The 19172-nt window shown below is 42.4% G+C and overlaps 1 protein-coding gene across 1 annotated transcript in view; it reads left to right on the top strand.

Annotated features, from left to right (window-relative positions):
* Positions 1–19172, top strand: part of ADGRL3 (adhesion G protein-coupled receptor L3) — a 312615-nt gene that overhangs the window by 185320 nt on the left and 108123 nt on the right. The window contains exons 11-13 of the mRNA XM_014520156.2: positions 1545–1667; positions 9133–9341; positions 10062–10238. Of these exons, the coding sequence (XP_014375642.1) occupies positions 1545–1667; positions 9133–9341; positions 10062–10238 (509 nt within the window). The remainder of the gene's footprint in view (positions 1–1544; positions 1668–9132; positions 9342–10061; positions 10239–19172) is intronic.

Raw genomic sequence — 19172 nt, 5'->3', positions numbered from 1 at the left:
AGATGCAGGAACAGGCTTGAGATGCAAGGTGCGAGATGTGAGATGCAAGGTGGCCCTATTGAAATTAATGGTACAAGCTCCATGGTCTTCAGTGGGAACTAGAATTTCACTCTCTGTCTCCAATCTAGTATAATTCACTTCATCTGAGTAAAATTCAGCAATACTTTCTCCCTTCATTTAATGGAGGGAGAAAGTTCCTCTCATGGAGTATCATTGATTTTCACCAAGAATTGTGGAGTAAAGTGTTGTGTGTGGTTGACCAGTGATGTCTGCTTATACCTGTGTGAGATTTTAAAATTTTTTCCCTTGAATAATGTAACTCTTTCCAAATAGTTCTTGGCTAACAGCAAGATCTAGTAATTGTAGGTGCAGATCAACTTTTACGGTTTGGCCCTAAAAGTGAGATCTATCCTTGAATAAATTAATTGCTTTTCTTTGAGTGATAAAAATAGGCATATCCCCCATAGGGTTCCCAGTGTGACATAAAGGTGTTGGTAAGAAACCTGAAGTCATTTCTCAAAGAGAACTCCCTTTATTATTCTGATTTATCACTTTCCAAGACCCATAGTGATGAGTGCCTGAGAATAAAGACAGTCTCAGTTTTTGGGATCTTGGGAGTTTCATCTGACTAAGAACTGAGTACGACCTGCAGGATTTGTCTTGTAGTGATGCTATTCTACAGAAGTAAAATATTATAGAAGCCTTCATTGAGTCTGCATATGTCATGTCTATATGTAGACACATGACTTCCTCTGTTTGTTGTTGCTTTTGTTATTACTACTATTATACCTAAAAGCCCAGGTGCCCTTTTGTTCAGCACAGCCAAAATACATAGCAAAGAGGAGGCACCTGCCTAGATGACCTCAGCCTCAGTTTTTGTTCAAAAGACTCTAAACAAATTAAATGTTCAACTTGAAATGTGATGGGATTGAACACCTCATTCTGTTTTACTGCTTTGAAAATCCCAGACAATGCCTAATACACCTATGATAGCAGTGAGAACAGTTCACAAGAAGTTTGTTCCTCATCATGCTTAATACTGTTTTGCTCAATTGAATATAAATATGTGGCTTTATTTAGCTGAGTGTTGATTTTAATTTTAAAAAATCAAGCATGCTGGAAAACACCAGCCCTGTCACCATCTGCACATTAAATGAGAATAGCTTTATTTTAACTTCTGTGACAAGAGATACTGAGTATTGATAAAATCTACAGAATGTACCAACAGCCAGTGGCAAAATACCAACACTTTCAGATTTTCACTTTTACCATTGTCCTGAGTATCCTTGGGCGCTTATTTACACAAACTAGGAGTAGATTTTATTTACATTAAAAAAAAAATTAAGCCTTTCTGCAGGGCAAAGACATGGAAAATAAGTGAAAGTTCAATGCAGAGTTTAACACGCAACACTCCATACTGTTTCCTATGTTTACATTTTATTGCGAAAATGGTGTTGGGGCCATGATGTCTGTATACTGTGACTATTTTAGTGGTAATTATTCTCCATGTTGTAACCCAGTGTTCACTTGTCTCTTGCAAACAGAATTGGAAGTTGCAAGACTAAGCACAGATGGAAATTTGGAAGATTTGAAATTTCCACAGAACATGGGTTATGGGAGCTCAATCCAGCTATCAGCAAATACATTGAAACAAAATGGTCGAAATGGTAAGTGCAACGTTGTGTTGCTTTATGTATCTTTTGAGTTACTGTAACACAAAGCATTAACTTACATTGAGAAAAAGTTTGTTAAGAGCTAATAAACGATTCCTAGATATTTTAAGCATGTTATAGATGTGAGAAGTATGTGTTGTAGATGGTTACAAAACATCAGAAGAAGGTGTAACCTTCTAGACATTTATTTATGTGCTTAATTTCCTGATTATTTGTGTTGTAATAGCACCGCACAATCCCAGATGTGGACCAGGATTCCAATATGCCAGGAGTTCTACAAACACCAAATAGCAAGATAGTCCCTGCACCAAAGCTCCCTCAATACAAGTACCATATTTACTCAAATACAAGACAAGACAAGGTCCCTCCCCCCACCCCTGCCCCAGTCAGCATAGAGGAAAAAGCCTCTTGACTTATATTCATATACAAGAAAACCTCATTAAATAGATTTTCTATCATTAAACTGCTGCCAAAAGCAGCATGTGCTCAGTAATGGAAACCTGCTATGAATTTGATCAAATGCAGCCAACCCTGAGCAGAACTATAAAACATATAGCCCATATTAGGCAAACATACTGATGAGAACATAACACAAGGATAGGTTAGGGTAGCCCAGCTGAGTAAGGTATATGGTAGTGTCCATTGCATGCAGTCCCCTTCAGCACCAACTCTTTTTCAGGTCAAGCTACACTGAATACATTTCAATGTCCTCTTCTCTCCCACAGCTGATTTGCATCTTTCTTTCCTATTTCAATGATTCCTGTTTTTTCACCAGCTGTAAATGTCTGGCAAATATCACCAAATAGGGCCCCAAATGGTTCACCCAGAACTGCTCTGTTATCCCATCCCTCAGTCCGTCACATCTGATTAGTGTGGCCTCATCCTTCATAAGGTGGAGCTGGACCAGGTTGCCCTGTGCCTCATTTACATATACATTTTTGGAGGATCCCAGGACTTGTGACAAGAACACCTGGTCCCAGTCATGAGTGGGGCACTACTTAGCACCTGGATCCTTTGTGGGGATTATCTGGAGCAATTCTGAGGTGTGGGGTTACCACGGCTTAAAATGCGGTTGACTTTGCTTGGGCCCAGCCCAGTGAACTACATGGTAGATCACTAAGCCTTTTTTTTTTTTGGATTAATATAATTTATATGTTGTACTATATATAAGTAAGTAAACATGGGAGGGGAACAAATTCAAGGCAAACCTCCAATAATAATAATACCTGGAAAATGTTAACAGATTCATACATTTTTCATATATAGAATCTAAGTATTTGGGCATCATCTTATATTCAGGGTTGTCATACATTTGAGTAAATATGGTAGATATGGAAAAATCAGAAGCAACTTTTGAATTGTTGGATGCCATAACAATTGATTACCCATTTATTAAACTAGTTTTTTATAAAATTCTAATGAATGCACCTTCATATATAGTATCACTTTGATTTGCTCAGCTGAGAAATACATTTTTGTCCTCTTCTCTCTTTGCTCTTGCTTCATAACATCTGAGGAAGTAAAAAAAAACAAAAAACCTATAAGACCTTACCCAGTTCCTTTTATTTGCTACCCAGAAATTGCAAATTCACCAGAAGCTGAAGTCTGTATTCATGTGGTCAATGTGCAGCTCTCAGATTTGTTTCTTCTGCTTAGAAGTGCAAATAAACTCTGTGCTACAGCAAAACAGAAGTGTCTTATACACAAAACTTATCATGCCAAACCCCGTAATAGCTGATAATCAGGCATGTTGGGGGGAGGGAGTTGGTGTGGGTGCCTATGAATTCATTTTATAATGGTACCAAAGTCATGTTCATGACTCTCTGATGTTCGAACCCCTTACAAATCTTTTCTGCTCCATTGCTTAGATATCTTGAATTTTTTTTTTTTTTTTTTCACTTTTGAGCACCTATAGCGTTTGTGATGCAGGAAGCATGTTTAATATTAATTGTCCCATGCCCTTGACTTCATGCTAAATTGGCTGATTGGAAATCTGTTTTATTGCCAAGTGACTGTCAATCTTTGGGAGTGCCAAGGGTCTGTCAGTGTGCCGTGGTTTCTTAAACATTGTTGCCAGTGTGGGATAGTACCGAGCATAGATGGTTAGTTAGCATCTGTTGTCTGCAGTGGGAAATTTTACATAGGATAAAAGGCTTGCTTGAAAAACTGTTTCAAAGTGCTGCACAGTGCAAACATTTGAAGGAAAGCGGGGGGAAACAACAGCAAACAGTGATAGCACAAAAAGCCAACACACCAGAAAGAGGTGATTAAAAGTTATGAATTCAAGTCGTCAATGCTTTTCTCTCTAAAGCTTACGAGCCTCTTGATATAATATGAATTAAAGATGATGTTATATGTGAACTGTCTTTAAGCTGCCAAGCCATTTATTTCTAGTTCAGTAATTTGAGCAGAAACATGGGTTGATCTATCTCTATAGATCCACTGTAGACCAAACCAGGGACTGCCAGGCTCTGTTTGTACTAATGGGCCTGACAAATTCCTATTTATGAGATCCATTAAAGTAAATACTCCACTCATTTACTTTATTGTTCTGTAATGAGTGTATATTCTGTGGGGGTTGCTTTTAAACATTAGCCTATATGTAGGGGAAAGTGCTATAATACATACTTTGATAGCTGTAAAGTAGGCAAAATATACAGTAAAAGGACAATATTGAAGCTGGGCAATAGAGGTAAAACTGTTAAGAATCCTGAAGATCATGGTTTGCAATAAATCTTGAACTTGCAGCAAAATAATGGTATTTTGTCACCCACTGTACTGGCAACAGGATTTCAACACTAAAATGTACAATGGAAAAGGAATGTTTATTCTAGAGACAAGGAGTACATTCTTGTCTCCCTTCAAGTCAGTGGCAAAGCTCCAGTAGACTTCAGGGGTATGGCATTTCACCATACACATGTGGCCTTTAGGACTCTGTCAAGATCAAGAAACTTTTAACAGAAGAAATGTTTAAATAAAGCTTTAGATGCAAAGAAGGAAAAATCCATGTTCCTGAGGGCCGTCAAGGCATTCTGACCAGTGTGGAATATGGACTCACCAGCACTGTTGTGATGTAAAAACCTATGTCTAGGATAAAATTCAGAACTCTGTATTTTTTCACTATTCCCAGATTTTCTTGCTGCAAACTACTTGGCAGTATTTTTTTTTCCTTGCAGCTGACTTGATTAGCTTCTTAAAGGCTGACTGTCACTGTGCTTTCCTAATGTGAGAACAGCCATCACTATAGAGAAGGATAGTAGATAGCAAGATAGCAGCTGTGTCCCGTGTCATCCCCCCTGCAAACATTTCAGAGATTTGTCTGCCCTTGTTAGCTACTCTTTGAAAGCAGTAGCACATAGGTTCATCAAAGGGCCAGATCTTTAGCTGGTGTAAATCATCTATGGTCTATTAAAATCAATAGACATACATGGCTTTAATTTGTATATATTTGGAAGCAATAGTAATAACCTTATGCATTCATGAACTGCCTTCCCTCCCAAAGCATGGGACATTGAAAAAAATCACTAGAAAATTGATATTAAAGGGCACATGAAATTAATGCAAATGAATAAACTCCAGTGCATACCATGTTAAAGGTTATTGCTTCCAGTTGCAGCATTTTGACGTGTGCCCAGGACAACAGCAGTTTGAGCTGGGGTAGGGCAGCTGCAGCTGGCAGGGGACCAGTGGGGTTAGCCTGCCAACCTGGGGCTGCTCTGACCCAGCTCAACATGCTGCAGGGGACTGGATAGGGCAAAAGGGTGCTCTAGTGTGGGGCTAGCCAGCAGACAGCCCCTACACTGAAGCACCCTCATGCCTCAGCCAGCCCTGTCAGGATCTACATGTGCATTGCTGCACATTGAAGAACTCCGCTGCAGAATAATACTTGTATGTACGGGTACTAACCTACAGCTGAGTTCATTAGTATCCTGCAGCCTAATAGGGTTGCACGGGTAGCTTCGAGACTTTACTGCGGTGCTAACTAGGCAGCTCCTCAGTAAATGTCTCATGTAGATACACCTAGAAAGAAGTTTCTGTTTTGCTGTGGTTATTTTAATTGAAAAATTACAAGCTTCACATAAGATCTTGTTACTGTTTGCAGTTCAAGGGACTTAAGGACACAGCTGGTTACCACTAAATTGACCTCATTGTGGTTGTAGCTGTTTAGCCTGGAGGACAGTCTATTGGACTGGGACTCAGGAGACCTGGTTTCTATATGTGGTTCTGCTACGGCCTTGCTGGGTGAAACTGGGCAGCTCATTTCCCTTTATGCCTCAGTTTCCCCATACATAAGCAATAGCTAATAGAACCACAGGACAGGAAGCAGCTTCCTGGATTTTCATGCTCGACCGCATGTTATGGTAGGTAACCCCATAGTTCAACATTAATCTTATCAAGCTCCACCTTAGGAGAAGAGGGAGCAAAAGGCTAAGTATTTCTGTTGCAGGGATGTTCTAGAACCTTTAATGGTTGCAAGCCTTTCTCTGGTTTCCAGCTTAAATTTATGCATGGCTAATTTATCCCCACTTGTTCTCATGCCAGCTTTGTCTTCAGGTTAAATAGCTCTTCTCCCTCTCTCATGTTTGCCCCTTTGAAATATTTACAGACACCAGCCATCTCCTTTCACAGCCTTTTGCTGTGTTACACAAGCATGTCTCTTAGTCTCCTCTCATAAAATAGGCTCTGCATTTCCTTTCCCCCTTCATAATGATACTGACCTCTTTTTCATAAAATGCATTGAGACCAACTGATGAAAAATACTGTATAAGAGCAAGGTATTGTTATTATCCCAGCAGTGAATTTCTTCAGTCTGACTCCCTCATTTAAATCACGTGTTGTGTAACATATAATTGATTCTGTATCTTCCTTAACATTGGACATGATTAAAAAAAAAACAATAATTATAAAAGAAAACGAATCTCACTCCATTTCTTATTTTATAGTCTTTGCAGTAATGTGCAAAAAAGCGGTAAAGTGGATTGCTTCTGTTAAGAACCAATTTGCTGGTAGTGTGGGTTTTATGAAACATCCCTAGCAATGGGATTATATGGAAAGGGAGAAAATCTGGTTGAAAAATAAAATGGGTTCTTTTGTGGTGGTTTTTAGGAAAAAAAAATATACTTGAGATGGGGCTGGGTGGTGGTGGCAAATTGCTCAAAAATTATAGTTTCATAGTTGGTAGGGTCAGAAGGGACCTAAGGAGAACATCCAGTCCGACCCCCTGCCATGGGCAGGAAAGGATGCTGGGGTCAAATGACCCCAGCTAGGTGGCTGTCTAGCCTCCTTTTGAAGACCCCCAGGGTAGAAGGGAGCACCACTTCCCTTGGGAGTTGGTTCCAGCTCCTAGCTGACCTGACTGTGAAGTAGTGCCTTCTGATATCTAGCCTGAATCTACTCTCAGTCAACTTATGGCCGTTGTTCCTTGGTAACCCCAGTAGTGCTCGGGGGAACAGGGACTCTCCCATTGCCTGCTGGTCCCCCTTGGCAAGTTTATAGGCGGCCACCAGATCCCCTCTCAGCCTTCTTTTGTGTAGCCTGAACAGGCTCAGGTCCCTTAGCCTCTCCTCGTCGGGCCTGCCCTGCTGCCCCCTAATCATGCGCGTGGCCCTTCTCTGGACCCTCTCAATGCTGTCCACATCCCTCCTGAAGTGTGGCGCCCAGAACTGGATGCAGTACTCCAACTGCGGCCTGACCAGTGTCGCATAGAGGGGGAGGATCACCTTCTTGGACCTGCTCGTGATGCATCTATGGATGCATGACAAGGTGCGGTTAGCCTTCCTGACCACATCCCCACATTGGCGGCCCATGTTCATCTTGCAATCAATAGTGATTCCAAGATCCTTCTCTACCTCTGTGCTGATGAGAAGGGAGTTCCCCAGCCTGTAGGTATGCTGCTGATTCTTCCTCCCCAGGTGCAACACCTTGCACTTGTCCGTATTGAAACCCATCCTATTCTCATCCACCCACCTCTGTAACCTGTCGAGATCTAGTTGTATCCTGTCCCTCTCTTCTAGCGTGCTCACTTCTCCCCACATCTTAGTGTAATCTGCAAACTAGAACAAGGTGCTTTTCACCCCCTCGTCCAAATTGCCGATGACAACATGAACAGTGCGGGCCCGAGGACCGAGCCCTGGGGAATCCCACTGCCCACATCTCTCCAGGTCGAAAATAACCTGTCCATGACCACTCTCTGGGTGCGGCCCTCCAGTCAATTTGCGACCCATCTGACTGTGTAGGCGTTGACACCACAGGCGCCTAATTTTTTAATGAGGATGGGGTGAGAGACAGTGGCAAAGGCCTTCCTAAGGTCCAGGAAGACTACGTCCACTGCGACACCTGCATCCAAGGCTTTTGTGACCTGGTCATAGGAAGCCACCAGGTTGGTCTGACAGGATCTGCCTCTAATGAACCCATGTTGGTTGCCCCTAAGCATAAACTCCCCTGCTGGCCCCTTGCAGATGTGCTCCTGGATAATTTTCTAAAATTGCTTCCCCAGGACCAAGGTAAGACTAACGGGCCTATAGTTTCCTGGGTCCTCTTTCCTCCCTTTTTTGAAAATGGGGACCACATTGGCACTTTTCCAGTTGTCAGGCACCTCACCAGAGCACCACGAGTGCTCGTAAAGCTTTAGTCTTGATGGAAATTTTTAAATCTTTTCACCTTCCCCCATTCCTTGCTCTACGCCACTCTTTTTTTGGAAATAGGTAATAGCCTTTATTTTCTCATTATGTTTTTCATGTTGGGCTAGACTGTCATGATCCATTGTGTCCTACAGATGTGCAGGTGCCTAACAGAGAAGGGTATGCAGTTCTTAGTACCACATCTTTTGCCATGAGGGGAAGAGACCTCCTTACCTTTTTTCCCATGGAGCAGAATACTCACACTGGTATCCTAAGCCAGGACTTCTTCCACTTGCTCATCCCAGCTCTCTCTCCCTTTTTCTCACCAATTCTAATGCAATGCTACTCAGGACTACTACAGAGGGTAGTATTAGATAATCAAGGTATGCTCTGCCCACCCATGGGCCACCTAGTTGGTCAAATGGAGCTCTGGTATTTGAAGTGGGAGTGGAAACTGATTTATATCTGCAAGACATCAATACTTTTATTTCCTGAAAATATCCTTGTATATGCAGGGAGCTGTGCTAGTCTGAAGTCAATCAAAAGGCAAGGTAGAGATGCACCTTGCATACTAAGTAAGTAAGAGAGACATAAGCTTTCATGAGCTTGAGCTCCGTTCATGAGATATGGCAAATGCAGTCATACGTAGCCATGAAAGGATACTTCTTTAGAAACTAGGGTTGTAAGCCCCAAAGCACAGCTTTGGTTTCAACAGCACAGGTAGGGAGGAGGAAGTTGTAACAGAAAGAGCATTTTTCTTGTAAGAAAGAACTATTATCTTGAACACAACCCTTTGAGCTGGATTGGTATGATTTCTAACTTATCTCTCTACTTTGTAGGTGAAATCAGGGTGGCTTTTGTGCTGTATAACAACCTGGGTCCGTATCTCTCCACGGAGAATGCCAGCATGAAGTTAGGAACAGAGGCCATGTCAACCAATCACTCTGTCATAGTTAACTCCCCTGTCATTACGGCAGCAATAAACAAAGAGTTCAGCACTAAAGTTTATCTAGCGGATCCTGTGGTGTTTGCTGTCAAGCACATCAAGGTAAGGGGGCATGGCGGGTCTGTGAAACTTCATATTTAAATGGTTTTTCATTTTATTTCTAAAACAACTGCAGCGGAAGTCCTCAAGTTGGGCAGCCTACAGTGCCCAAGCAGTCCTAGATCAAACTTTGAGTTATGTATTTGTTACTGCCTTTGTGCTTAATGTTTTTATATGGATAATGCCTCTTTTACATTATACTAATCAGGCTAGGGAAAGGGTCTCCACTGTGTAGAAGTCGCATCATTCAATTGCTAACACAAGTCATTCCGTGATTAAAAACTACCAATATATTAAAATGGCCCATAATATTATTTTATCCTGGTGGCAGGGGATATTAGAGGAAATGGAATTACCCTGGATGAGGACACCTAGCCCTCCAGTAGCCAAGCAGAGTCAGTGCAAAAGTTGATTGCTTAAAGCAATTAATTTCTCTGCTCTGCAATGCAATGCAAATGAAGCAATCTTGTTCTGAGGGGTTGACTTACATCTGTGGATGAAATTAATCAAGAACAAAGAACTAAGTTTGCATTAACAAAGAGAGCAGCAACAATCTAACTTTCTCTGGCATATACAACTAATACTTGACATATAAACCGTGGCTGATTGTTTATGTGAAATTAAAGGGTGAGAGTTACAAAGTGGCTCTGGGAAAAGAGAGTGCATTTAGAAATCTTTGAAGCCTTACAATTTTTACTGCATTTATTCATTTCTTCCCCGCAGCAGTCAGAAGAAAATTTCAACCCTAACTGTTCATTCTGGAGCTATTCAAAGCGCACAATGACAGGTTATTGGTCGACGCAAGGATGTCGGCTCCTGACAACAAATAAGACACACACTACATGTTCCTGTAATCATCTAACCAACTTTGCTGTCCTGATGGCACATGTGGAAGTTAAGGTAGGCACTGCAAAGATATGGGCTACAGATACATTAGGAGGGAGGAAGGGTTAATGCCATTCAGTTTTGTCTCAGTGAAGAGATAAAGCTTGACAAACTTGTTATCCAAAGGCCATTCTAGTTATAGAACCTGCCTGGCATAATTCTGCCATCGGTAATTCATGTGCCGCTCCCATTGACTTTATCTGGAGCTGAGTGTGATTTGTTCAAGGGCTGTGTTTGGCTCAAAGTATGTCTAGCTGCTAAATGAGATGAAGAAGTAAGAGCTGTCTACCTAAGCAGGCCAACTGTGGAGATTACATCTCTTCTTCAGTGTTTTGCAGACCTGGCTTAGATCTCAATGCTACAGTCCTTGCATGTGTGTACCTAACTGTGCCATCAAGGCATAGTCTGGGCTTGTGGGCCACAGGGATAGGAAGCATTAGGAGAAGTCTGCTTTGCTTGGGTATAGATCACAGCAGTGTATGGGCTGAAAACCTTCTGCCACATTTCTTTGTGTTGTGTGACTTCCTGCCCCCTGAAGAACCTGCCCAGATCCCTTGGTTTCTCCTTCTTTGCTTTGTCACTGTGCCCAGCCTTGCTGCTGTCTGTGTGAAGAAGGGAAGGATCTTCACATCTTCCTCCCTGTGTTGTATCCTCACTGCAAAGACAGGCAGAACCTGGCCTGTGATTAGCCCTATTGACCTGCACAGAGGCATTTGCTTTGGGCCAGAGTATGTGACCTCTACTCACGCAAGTGGGACTCAGCTTATGTTAGCAGTTCTTTTGAATCTGAGGTAGTTTACTGTATAAGTGCTTCTCAGTGGGGTTCTGTGTTTTAGGATGGAGCCCTCAGTTGAGGTTTTATCCTAGAACAGGTAAAAGGTGGAGCTCGTTCAATGTTGTCTGAGCACATCTGGCCATCTGTAAGGAAGAACAGGTTTCTGATGAGTTTCAGGCAACTCTGGAGAAGAACAAGGGCCCAGATTCACCAAGAGACTTTGGCCCTGCTTGGCATATAGTGTCTTCTGTACTAACTATCCAAAGTTAAAGACGTAGAATAGTTCAGCACTGCTACCAGGACTACTGAGCTATCACCACAGACACTTTTATGGTATCATAGGACCTTATGAAAGTTTTTTCAATGTCACTCTTTTGTTTACTTTTGTTTTTATTGATATTCCTAAAGAGAATTTGAAACACGGCATTAAAATATATATTACGACTTTGTCAGGCATGACAGAAACCATGCAAGATAGAAATGCAAGACTGGCAGCCCTTTTAACATCGACATATTACACTTGCTACAGCAGCTGGGCACAGCTGGTTAGAGTGAGGACAAAGGCAGAAAATCAGTTGTCAATTGGCTGGGTAAAATTCCCTGTAACTTACTGGAGAACTGTTCCTGCACAATGGTAGTTGGCTTAAAATAACTGCAGTCATACTCTGGGATAGGTCAGCTGAAGATAACCTTGTGGTTCACCCTCGTCTGAGATATGGGTGCATTCAGTACAAGTGTTTTACAGAGAAACAGTATTGCCAAGGGAGTGTATTTTTTCTAGATTTATTTAAACTGTAGTCATTTTTTAAAGTGTGTGTGTGTGTGTGTGTGTGTGTGTGTGTGTGTGTGTGTGTGTGTGTGTGTGTGTGTGTGTGTGTGTTTCTCCTGTTGATACCTACCTAGAGTTGAAGAATGTGCCAGGTCATAGAGGTTGCAGGTCACTTCAAAGAAATGTGAGTCACAGAGCTGCTCTGCACCCAAATGAAAAAATGAAGAGATTTGAAGGAAACAAGTGCTTAACACCTCTACTGCCTCTTGATAAGCTGTCATTAAGGATAAGGACACTCATACATTTGGAGCCATTTCAAAAGGGCAGAAGCTTTTACATTCTAACTGTTGTGTGTGGACAAGCTGGGAATGATGCAAATGGAGTAAGACACTCTAGCTTTTCCACTGGATGAAGCAGGGTTATAAAGTTGGAACAGTTTTGCCCATTTGTATTGTTCCTGGCCTAGCAATTAGACCTTGACAGCTGCTCTCCTTCTGAAACAATCCCCTTTTGAAACACTGTAAATGTGCATGTGTTGGTGCCCAGCTCTTGTTCCTCACAAAGATATGCTTCCATGGGTTGATTATTGTATGGTATGTAATTCCCGAATCTATCTGTTAACAGTAGGACACACTCTGGAACCCTATTCCTTATTATATAGCCTTCACTCAGGAAGCTCTACAAGTGAAGTGACAATGAGGCTTCCATACAAACAGAGTAAATCCTTCAGCTTCCACCATATAGCCAGACATAAGAACAAAATGCAGCCTTGTAACATGTAGGAAGAATGATGGCATAGTGGCTGAGGCACTAGTGTGGGACCTTTGAGGAGGAGGTTCACGTCCCTGCTCTGTCACAAATTTCCTCTGTGACCTTGTGCAAGTCACATCCCCACTCTGTGCCTCAGTTCCCCATGTGAAAAATGGGCATTTCTATCTCATAGGCTGTTGTGAAGCTAAAGGTTGGGAAGTGCCCAAATGTTGTAGTAATGGGAACTTCATACATACCTTCCTGCAATACAGAGCTTTACATCGCTAGGTTCCCCAGTGATTTACACAGGAGCTCAGTGTCTTCATTAACATTTTAAAGATGGGGAAACTGAGGCGCAGAATGGGGATGTGACTTGCATAAGGTCAGGGGCAGGTCCAGAGAATACTTGTGCAGTGCTTGGTCCATGTGGCCATGCTGTTCATAGGGTTTTGTGTAATGAACTATTTTCTGTGAGACACTCTGTTTTCATAGCTTTCAAACCATTTGACTATAGCCAAAAGGGTGCTGTTACTTATGCCATGTTATCTCTGCCTTCTTGACTCTGCTCTAGCAGGACTGCCTGCTGGCTTCTCTGGATTACATGGAGCTTTACAGTCTCAGTTTAGTGTACAGACTCAAGGGCAATTGGTTGATTTCCTCATGTGATACAGGGAATTAAATCTGTTCTGTTAGCTCTGGTGCAGGACAGACTATGAGGGAGCATTTGATAAAGAAGAACACAGTTTGGTGGGACAAAAGTAACCTTTCCGCTCCTGTTCCCCTAGGCCAGAGGATAAAGCAGGTGGGTGCTGTAGAACAGCAGGGCCAACCTTTTTGGCAGATGGGCTGCAAATTATCCCTGCACTCTCTCCAAGTTTTACTCTGTCCTTTTTCCCTTACCAGATCTGCTGCTCATCTTTCTGCTCCCTTCCCTGGGCTCCTTGACCAAGCCACAGTTTTGTTTTCTTCTTCTTGCCTTGTGCTGTGTCCCTGATTGAATGCTCTGCTTTCTGTTCCCTGCTCTATGATACTGTGCTGTCTGTCCCTGCCACAGTGCCATGTGCCACACACAGAGGCTGCCCATACCAGTTGTGGCACCCATTCCACAGGTTGGCTATTCACGATGGAGAAAGTGGTGAAGGCTTCTATTTTCAGCACAGCACTGGGACTATGGATAACAAGGTTTCTGCACACCAGCATCATGTGATCAGGACAAATCACTAGCTTTCTACTGGCCATTTCCTGCCTGAAAGGCAAAGCCTCTAGTAACTCCAGGAAGTAACTGTGGAGCTGTACTGCCTCGGCAGGGGGAAGGGAATGGTGTGCTTAGTCCCCAAACTGTGCCACTGTATGAACCAGTAGCTTTGCCTTCCCCCGATCTCCTGCCAGTGTAGAGTTCACCCCCGCCCCACCAGGCTTCTACAGGAAAATTATAATGAGAAGGTTCCTTATGCTTTTTTAGTACTGGAAATCCAGGGAGGCACCAGTCCCAAACTGGTCTTTTGCTTGTACTTTGGGGGATGGGGAGGTGGACGCAATTAGCTCCAAGTGTTTGGATAAGTGGAGCTTTAGTAACAAACACCTTACTGTTATTGCTGTTTATTAACATGTGTTCCCCTGTGCATCTCCCTTGATACATGTGTCTCTTATTAATGGGCTGTGTCTTAAAAATTAGCATTGGGGGGCATGCAAGTTCAGCAGATGACTGATAGACATCTGGTTCCCTAGTCAGTAACATCTGTTTGTCTCTGTCTTAAAAAAGAAAAACATCAATGGCTGGCTATCAGAATAATATTTTTTTTGCCATTTTAAGACAGGGTGTTGATGGGATCAATTCTAGGCTTAAGAGAAGTCCACTCAGTTAAGAAGGAAAGCCTTTTTTGAAAGGATGTTGTCTTCCTATTAGAGGTTGGGTGAGTCTGAGCTGACTGAAGTCACCAAAATCAATGGGCTCTTGTTGCATTTACAAGACTCTAAGTTCCTGCAAATCTAAAGACATAGTAGACTTTCCCTAGGTATAGTCTCATTCGAAAAGGCATTAAGTTGGTTGATCTTTCTTCCATCCTTAATAACCCTGTGCTAGGTCGTCTTCTCCAGGCCTCCAAAACATAATGCATGAAGCATCTGTGGTCACACAAACTGACTTCATTTCCAGCTGGAGATCTTTTGATGGAAATGTCAGGCAGTAACCCATGGCAGTTGCACTGACAAGTCTTGATGCAAATGGAAATTCAAAAGCTATTCCAGAGAAGCATGCTTTATTATGCAATCTAGGACTACTAATAGCTCAAAGAATATCCCTGTCTTTTAAGTGATGGAAATATTGTGGCACTTCTACACACAGATCTACAAGTTAAAAATGTGTTTGTTAGGACATCTTTTATTGTAGTCCAGCCTAGAGAACAAAGCCCAGTTGTGCAGAGCTCTGTACAAACACATGGTAACAGAGGGTTTGGCCAGGACATAGGTAGCTGGATCTGTGGCTTGGTCCTGAAAGAGCAACTAGGAAGTCAGTTAGGTGCGGGTACAGGTTACTGGGGTATCAGGCTGGGGACTGTAACAGTAGAGCAGGGACCACGGGACCAGGTCCAGGAAAGTTGAGAGGGAGATCTAGGAGACATAATCCAGGGTGCAAGCCTAGGTCAGGAGCTAGGAGAATCATAGAACCAGGTGCTGAGTTCCAGGGAAGATCCAAGAGCAAAGTCAGGGAAAGCTGAAGCTGAGTCAGGAGCCAGGAGAATCAGAGAGAACTGTGAATGTGAGGCTTGCCAGAGGAGACTGAGGCTGTTGTCAAGGTGTGCCTATAGTCTGAGACTGCAAGCACACTTAAAAGGGCTAAGTGGCACTCTCATATATTTCATAGACATTCGGGCTGGAAGGGACCTCGGAAGATCATCAAGTCCAGCCCCCTGTCCCAGGGGCAGGAAGTCAGCTAAGGTCAAAGGATCCCAGCAAGATAAGCGTCCAAACATTTCTTAAAAGTGTCCAGAGCAGGTGCTTGCATCATCTCAGGAGGGAATCTATTCCAGGCCTTGGGGGCTTGGACAGTAAATAAGTCAGTCAATCCAGTTACAGAGAACTGGAGTGGTGGCATTAGCCTGGGATCAAGGCCAGGTGTGGAAGCTCAAGAGCTTGGCCCATCTAAACCTTACTGACCAAAGGCCCTGACCGTTTCTGCTCCAAAGGAGTAAAGTTTAACTAGGGTGACCATACATCCTGGTTTGGCTGGATTTCGTAGGCAAGTCCCAACTGGTTGGTCAAAATTGAAACAGAAGTCCTGGAATGGCAGGGGCTCAGGGCACAGTCTGGCAGGGAGGCAGAGTGACTTGGTGCACCAGGTAGCTATGCCTCCGCACCAGACTGTGCCTGCTCCCCTGCACACCAGCCTCTGCTGCTGCCTGCAGCAGTGCTGGTGACTTATTGGGGGCAGGGGGGCAGGGTCAGAGATGTCCTGGATTTCATTATGGTCACCCTAAATTTAACTAAACAGAACACAAATGCTTGGATAGAAGAACAAACACCATCATGTTTACACTGGATGTTAATGCTGGACTTGGGACTACCACGGTACCTGTAGACTAGTTCAGCTGCTACCCGCTGCACCACGATGCCTCTCATAGCATGTAATTCTTCCATTCATTCATAATGTCTTTGGTCAGGTATAAAAATGAAATGTGCCATCAATGGTTATCTGATCTCTCTGCTGATATGCTCCAGTATGCAATCTACCCTGTAGTTCCAGAATATTCCCTGGCCTTTCAGAAATTTACCAATGAAAATTAAGACCTTTTTTTTTTTTTTTTCCCGTAGTTCAGATGTTTTAAAACTTTGAAATAAATCACCCTTTTCATCAGATTAGAACTATAAATTTGGACCGTTTTTATACAAAAAAATATTACAAGCTAATAGATATTTTGTTAAATGTATGCATCTATAAAATGTTTATTACTACCTTTAGCTGCATTAAACTTGCAGTAGTTTTTTATACCTTGGGATAAAGCCTATAGTTAAAGGAAATAAGCCAGTGTACCTATGTAATTGCTACAGGATTATACTACAAAATTTGCAAGCTGATTTTCATAAAAGCTAGCACTTTGCATCATAATAACCATAACAGATGCATCTTAAACGTACCATGGGAAAAATATGCAACCAGAAAACAAGTTCAGTGCTGGTGGGAAAATGCCATTAGGAACAAAAAAAACAAAACAGCTTGAGCAACGTGAGCAAGATTAGTTTAAGGTAGACAAGTGCTCCTTATCAATATATAGGACATGTTAGAATTTGCTGTTATTTCATAAGATGGTGTAAGTGCAGCAATTAATCTGAAGCTTTAAAATGCCATTTAGTGCCACACGCACACAATTATTTGGGGAATGGAGGGGTGAGGGAAGTTGAAGAAAAAGCGGAATAAAAACTTGTAAAGTCTAAGGATGATTGCCTAATGCAATATGGGTACTTCATATTTAAAGAACAAGCTAACCTTCTCCCCTATGTTATCCACATATTAACTACCACAGGCTTGAATGATCCTGAAAAATTTTAAATACAGAGTTAAATTACTGTTGCTATTGTTTTATACATTTTGTAGGGCATAAAGATTTTGCATATGTGAAAGGGTTAAGTCTGCAGAAGAGGCTTATTACACTTGGCAAAATCTGACTTATTTCAAAACATGTTAAATAAGGCCTCTTCTAATTAAAGAGACAAGTTATTAAATCAGCTTCCCTTCACTGCATTTTTTTTAATGGAAAATAAAAAGTGTTTAAGCACACATCAAGAACAGGAACCTGGAACCTTAATGGAATCAGAAAATTAAGAGAAGTAAAAGATCTATTCCACCATCCATTACATCCCTGCACCAGTGCAGATCTTTTACCTACAAAACACTGTGCAGTGATTTATCTGGCCTCCTTTGGAAAACTACCCAAACCTAATTGTTAAGAAAATACATCCTGCTCTCTAGCCTGAGATGTCATGAATCACAGAAATTACAGGCAAAAAAGCCTATTAGGTCATGTAATCTGTGGTGAATTCATAATTGTACATGATAGCATATTCTTTAATTCTTTGTCCAGGTGAACAGTAAATCACATTAGAGAGAGTCCTTACAGGAGTTCTCTTCGGTGTCTGAACCTTGCACTGACAGATAGTATTGTTTGGAATATTTCCAGATATTCAGTTATGAGTTTTTCCCTTTATTTCTATATTATTCCCAGTTCTATCTCCTTGGACATCTCTAAATATCTTCTCAGAGTATCTTTCTTCTGCCTGGTGTTGACCCTTTCAGAAACCATACTACTGCCCCGGATTTGTAAACATTGCCATTTTTTGGTGCATTTATACACATACCTTTTTGTCCCATGATGTGCGGGAGATCCACTCCTTTGGAGTAGACTCAATTAATCTAGTCTGCTCCACATGCAAGCTGATCTGAACTGTGCTGCGCCCTGTGCAGTTGTATAAGCGGTGAAATGCATGTCCATGCACAGAAAATGTCAGTGGTGTGCTTTTGAACTAAAACACCTCCAATGTATTTTAGTTTAAGGCATGCCACCACCATTTGCTCAGTGCTGACATATATTGCACCACTTATACAAATGGAAGTGACATAGTGCCGGGTGCTTTTCAAAGCGTCTGGTACTGCAGCACTTACATGTGTGAAAATGAGTTCAGAAGTACTGAATCAGAATCCTTCCCAAGCATTCAGATATCATGTAGACCATGAACAAGGCTCTGCCACCTCTGTCTCCCTGGGACATTTTTTCTCCAGGTCCTTTGTATTGTAAAGGCCCATAAATTTCCCTTGCTAAGTACTGCATCACGGTGGGATTCTTTTGGACAATCCATTTTGGTGGTTCTTCCAGGTGTCTAGTGGCATGCTTGTCATGGCAGATGCTTTTAACGACATATCTCAAATAGTTCTATCTTCCTTCCTTGCTTTGAGTTTTGAGATAAGAGGCTTTTTAACTCTACGGCAAATGTTGCCATTTGTTATAATTCAATTCCATTAATTACTAGTGTTTACTTTCAAAGACATTTAGGCACTGTAGGTATTTTAGGGATAGCTTATTCTTGCAGGGAGTTGGATTTGGTGACTCCTGTGGTCCTTTCCAATTCCATGATTCCAGATGCCTGTGTGTAACTTTGGTGGATTTCCAGTTTTCAGATCCATACATCAAGGTGAAAGTAACGTTCAGATTAATGGTTCTTCGTTTGGCCTTTAAGGATGCTGACACATGTGCAGCTCCCCACTGTAACTCATGACACTTTGCAGGAAGCACCATGAGTTACAGTATTCCCCCCCAACCCAACAGACATTCGCTGTTGGATCCAGTGGGGTTGGGGAATCGAGCTCCAGTATGGAGCGGCTGTGTCTGCAGCCGCTTTCCCCTAACCACCCCTCTATCCACTCCCAGCTCCAGTGTAGTCTTCAGAATGGGAAGAGGAAGAGAGGGGAGGGAACCCCACCCCCATTCTGACGAAAACACCGGAGGCAGGGCTGGGCTGCATCAACCCAGCACTGCTCTTGGCACATGCTGACAGAAGTTAATGAAGGCACTCTGCTTTGGAGCACCTTCATCTAAACCAGGGGCAGGCAGTTATTTTGGGCGGAGGGCTGCTTACCCAGTTTTGGCAAGCTTTCGAGGGCTGC

The sequence above is a fragment of the Alligator sinensis genome, unplaced genomic scaffold (genome assembly GCF_000455745.1).
Source record: "Alligator sinensis unplaced genomic scaffold, ASM45574v1 scaffold62_1, whole genome shotgun sequence".
In the NCBI taxonomy this organism is placed as follows: domain Eukaryota; kingdom Metazoa; phylum Chordata; order Crocodylia; family Alligatoridae; genus Alligator; species Alligator sinensis.
The sequence above is the reverse complement of the archived record's forward strand: the minus strand, read 5'-3'. Positions and strand labels throughout refer to the sequence as shown.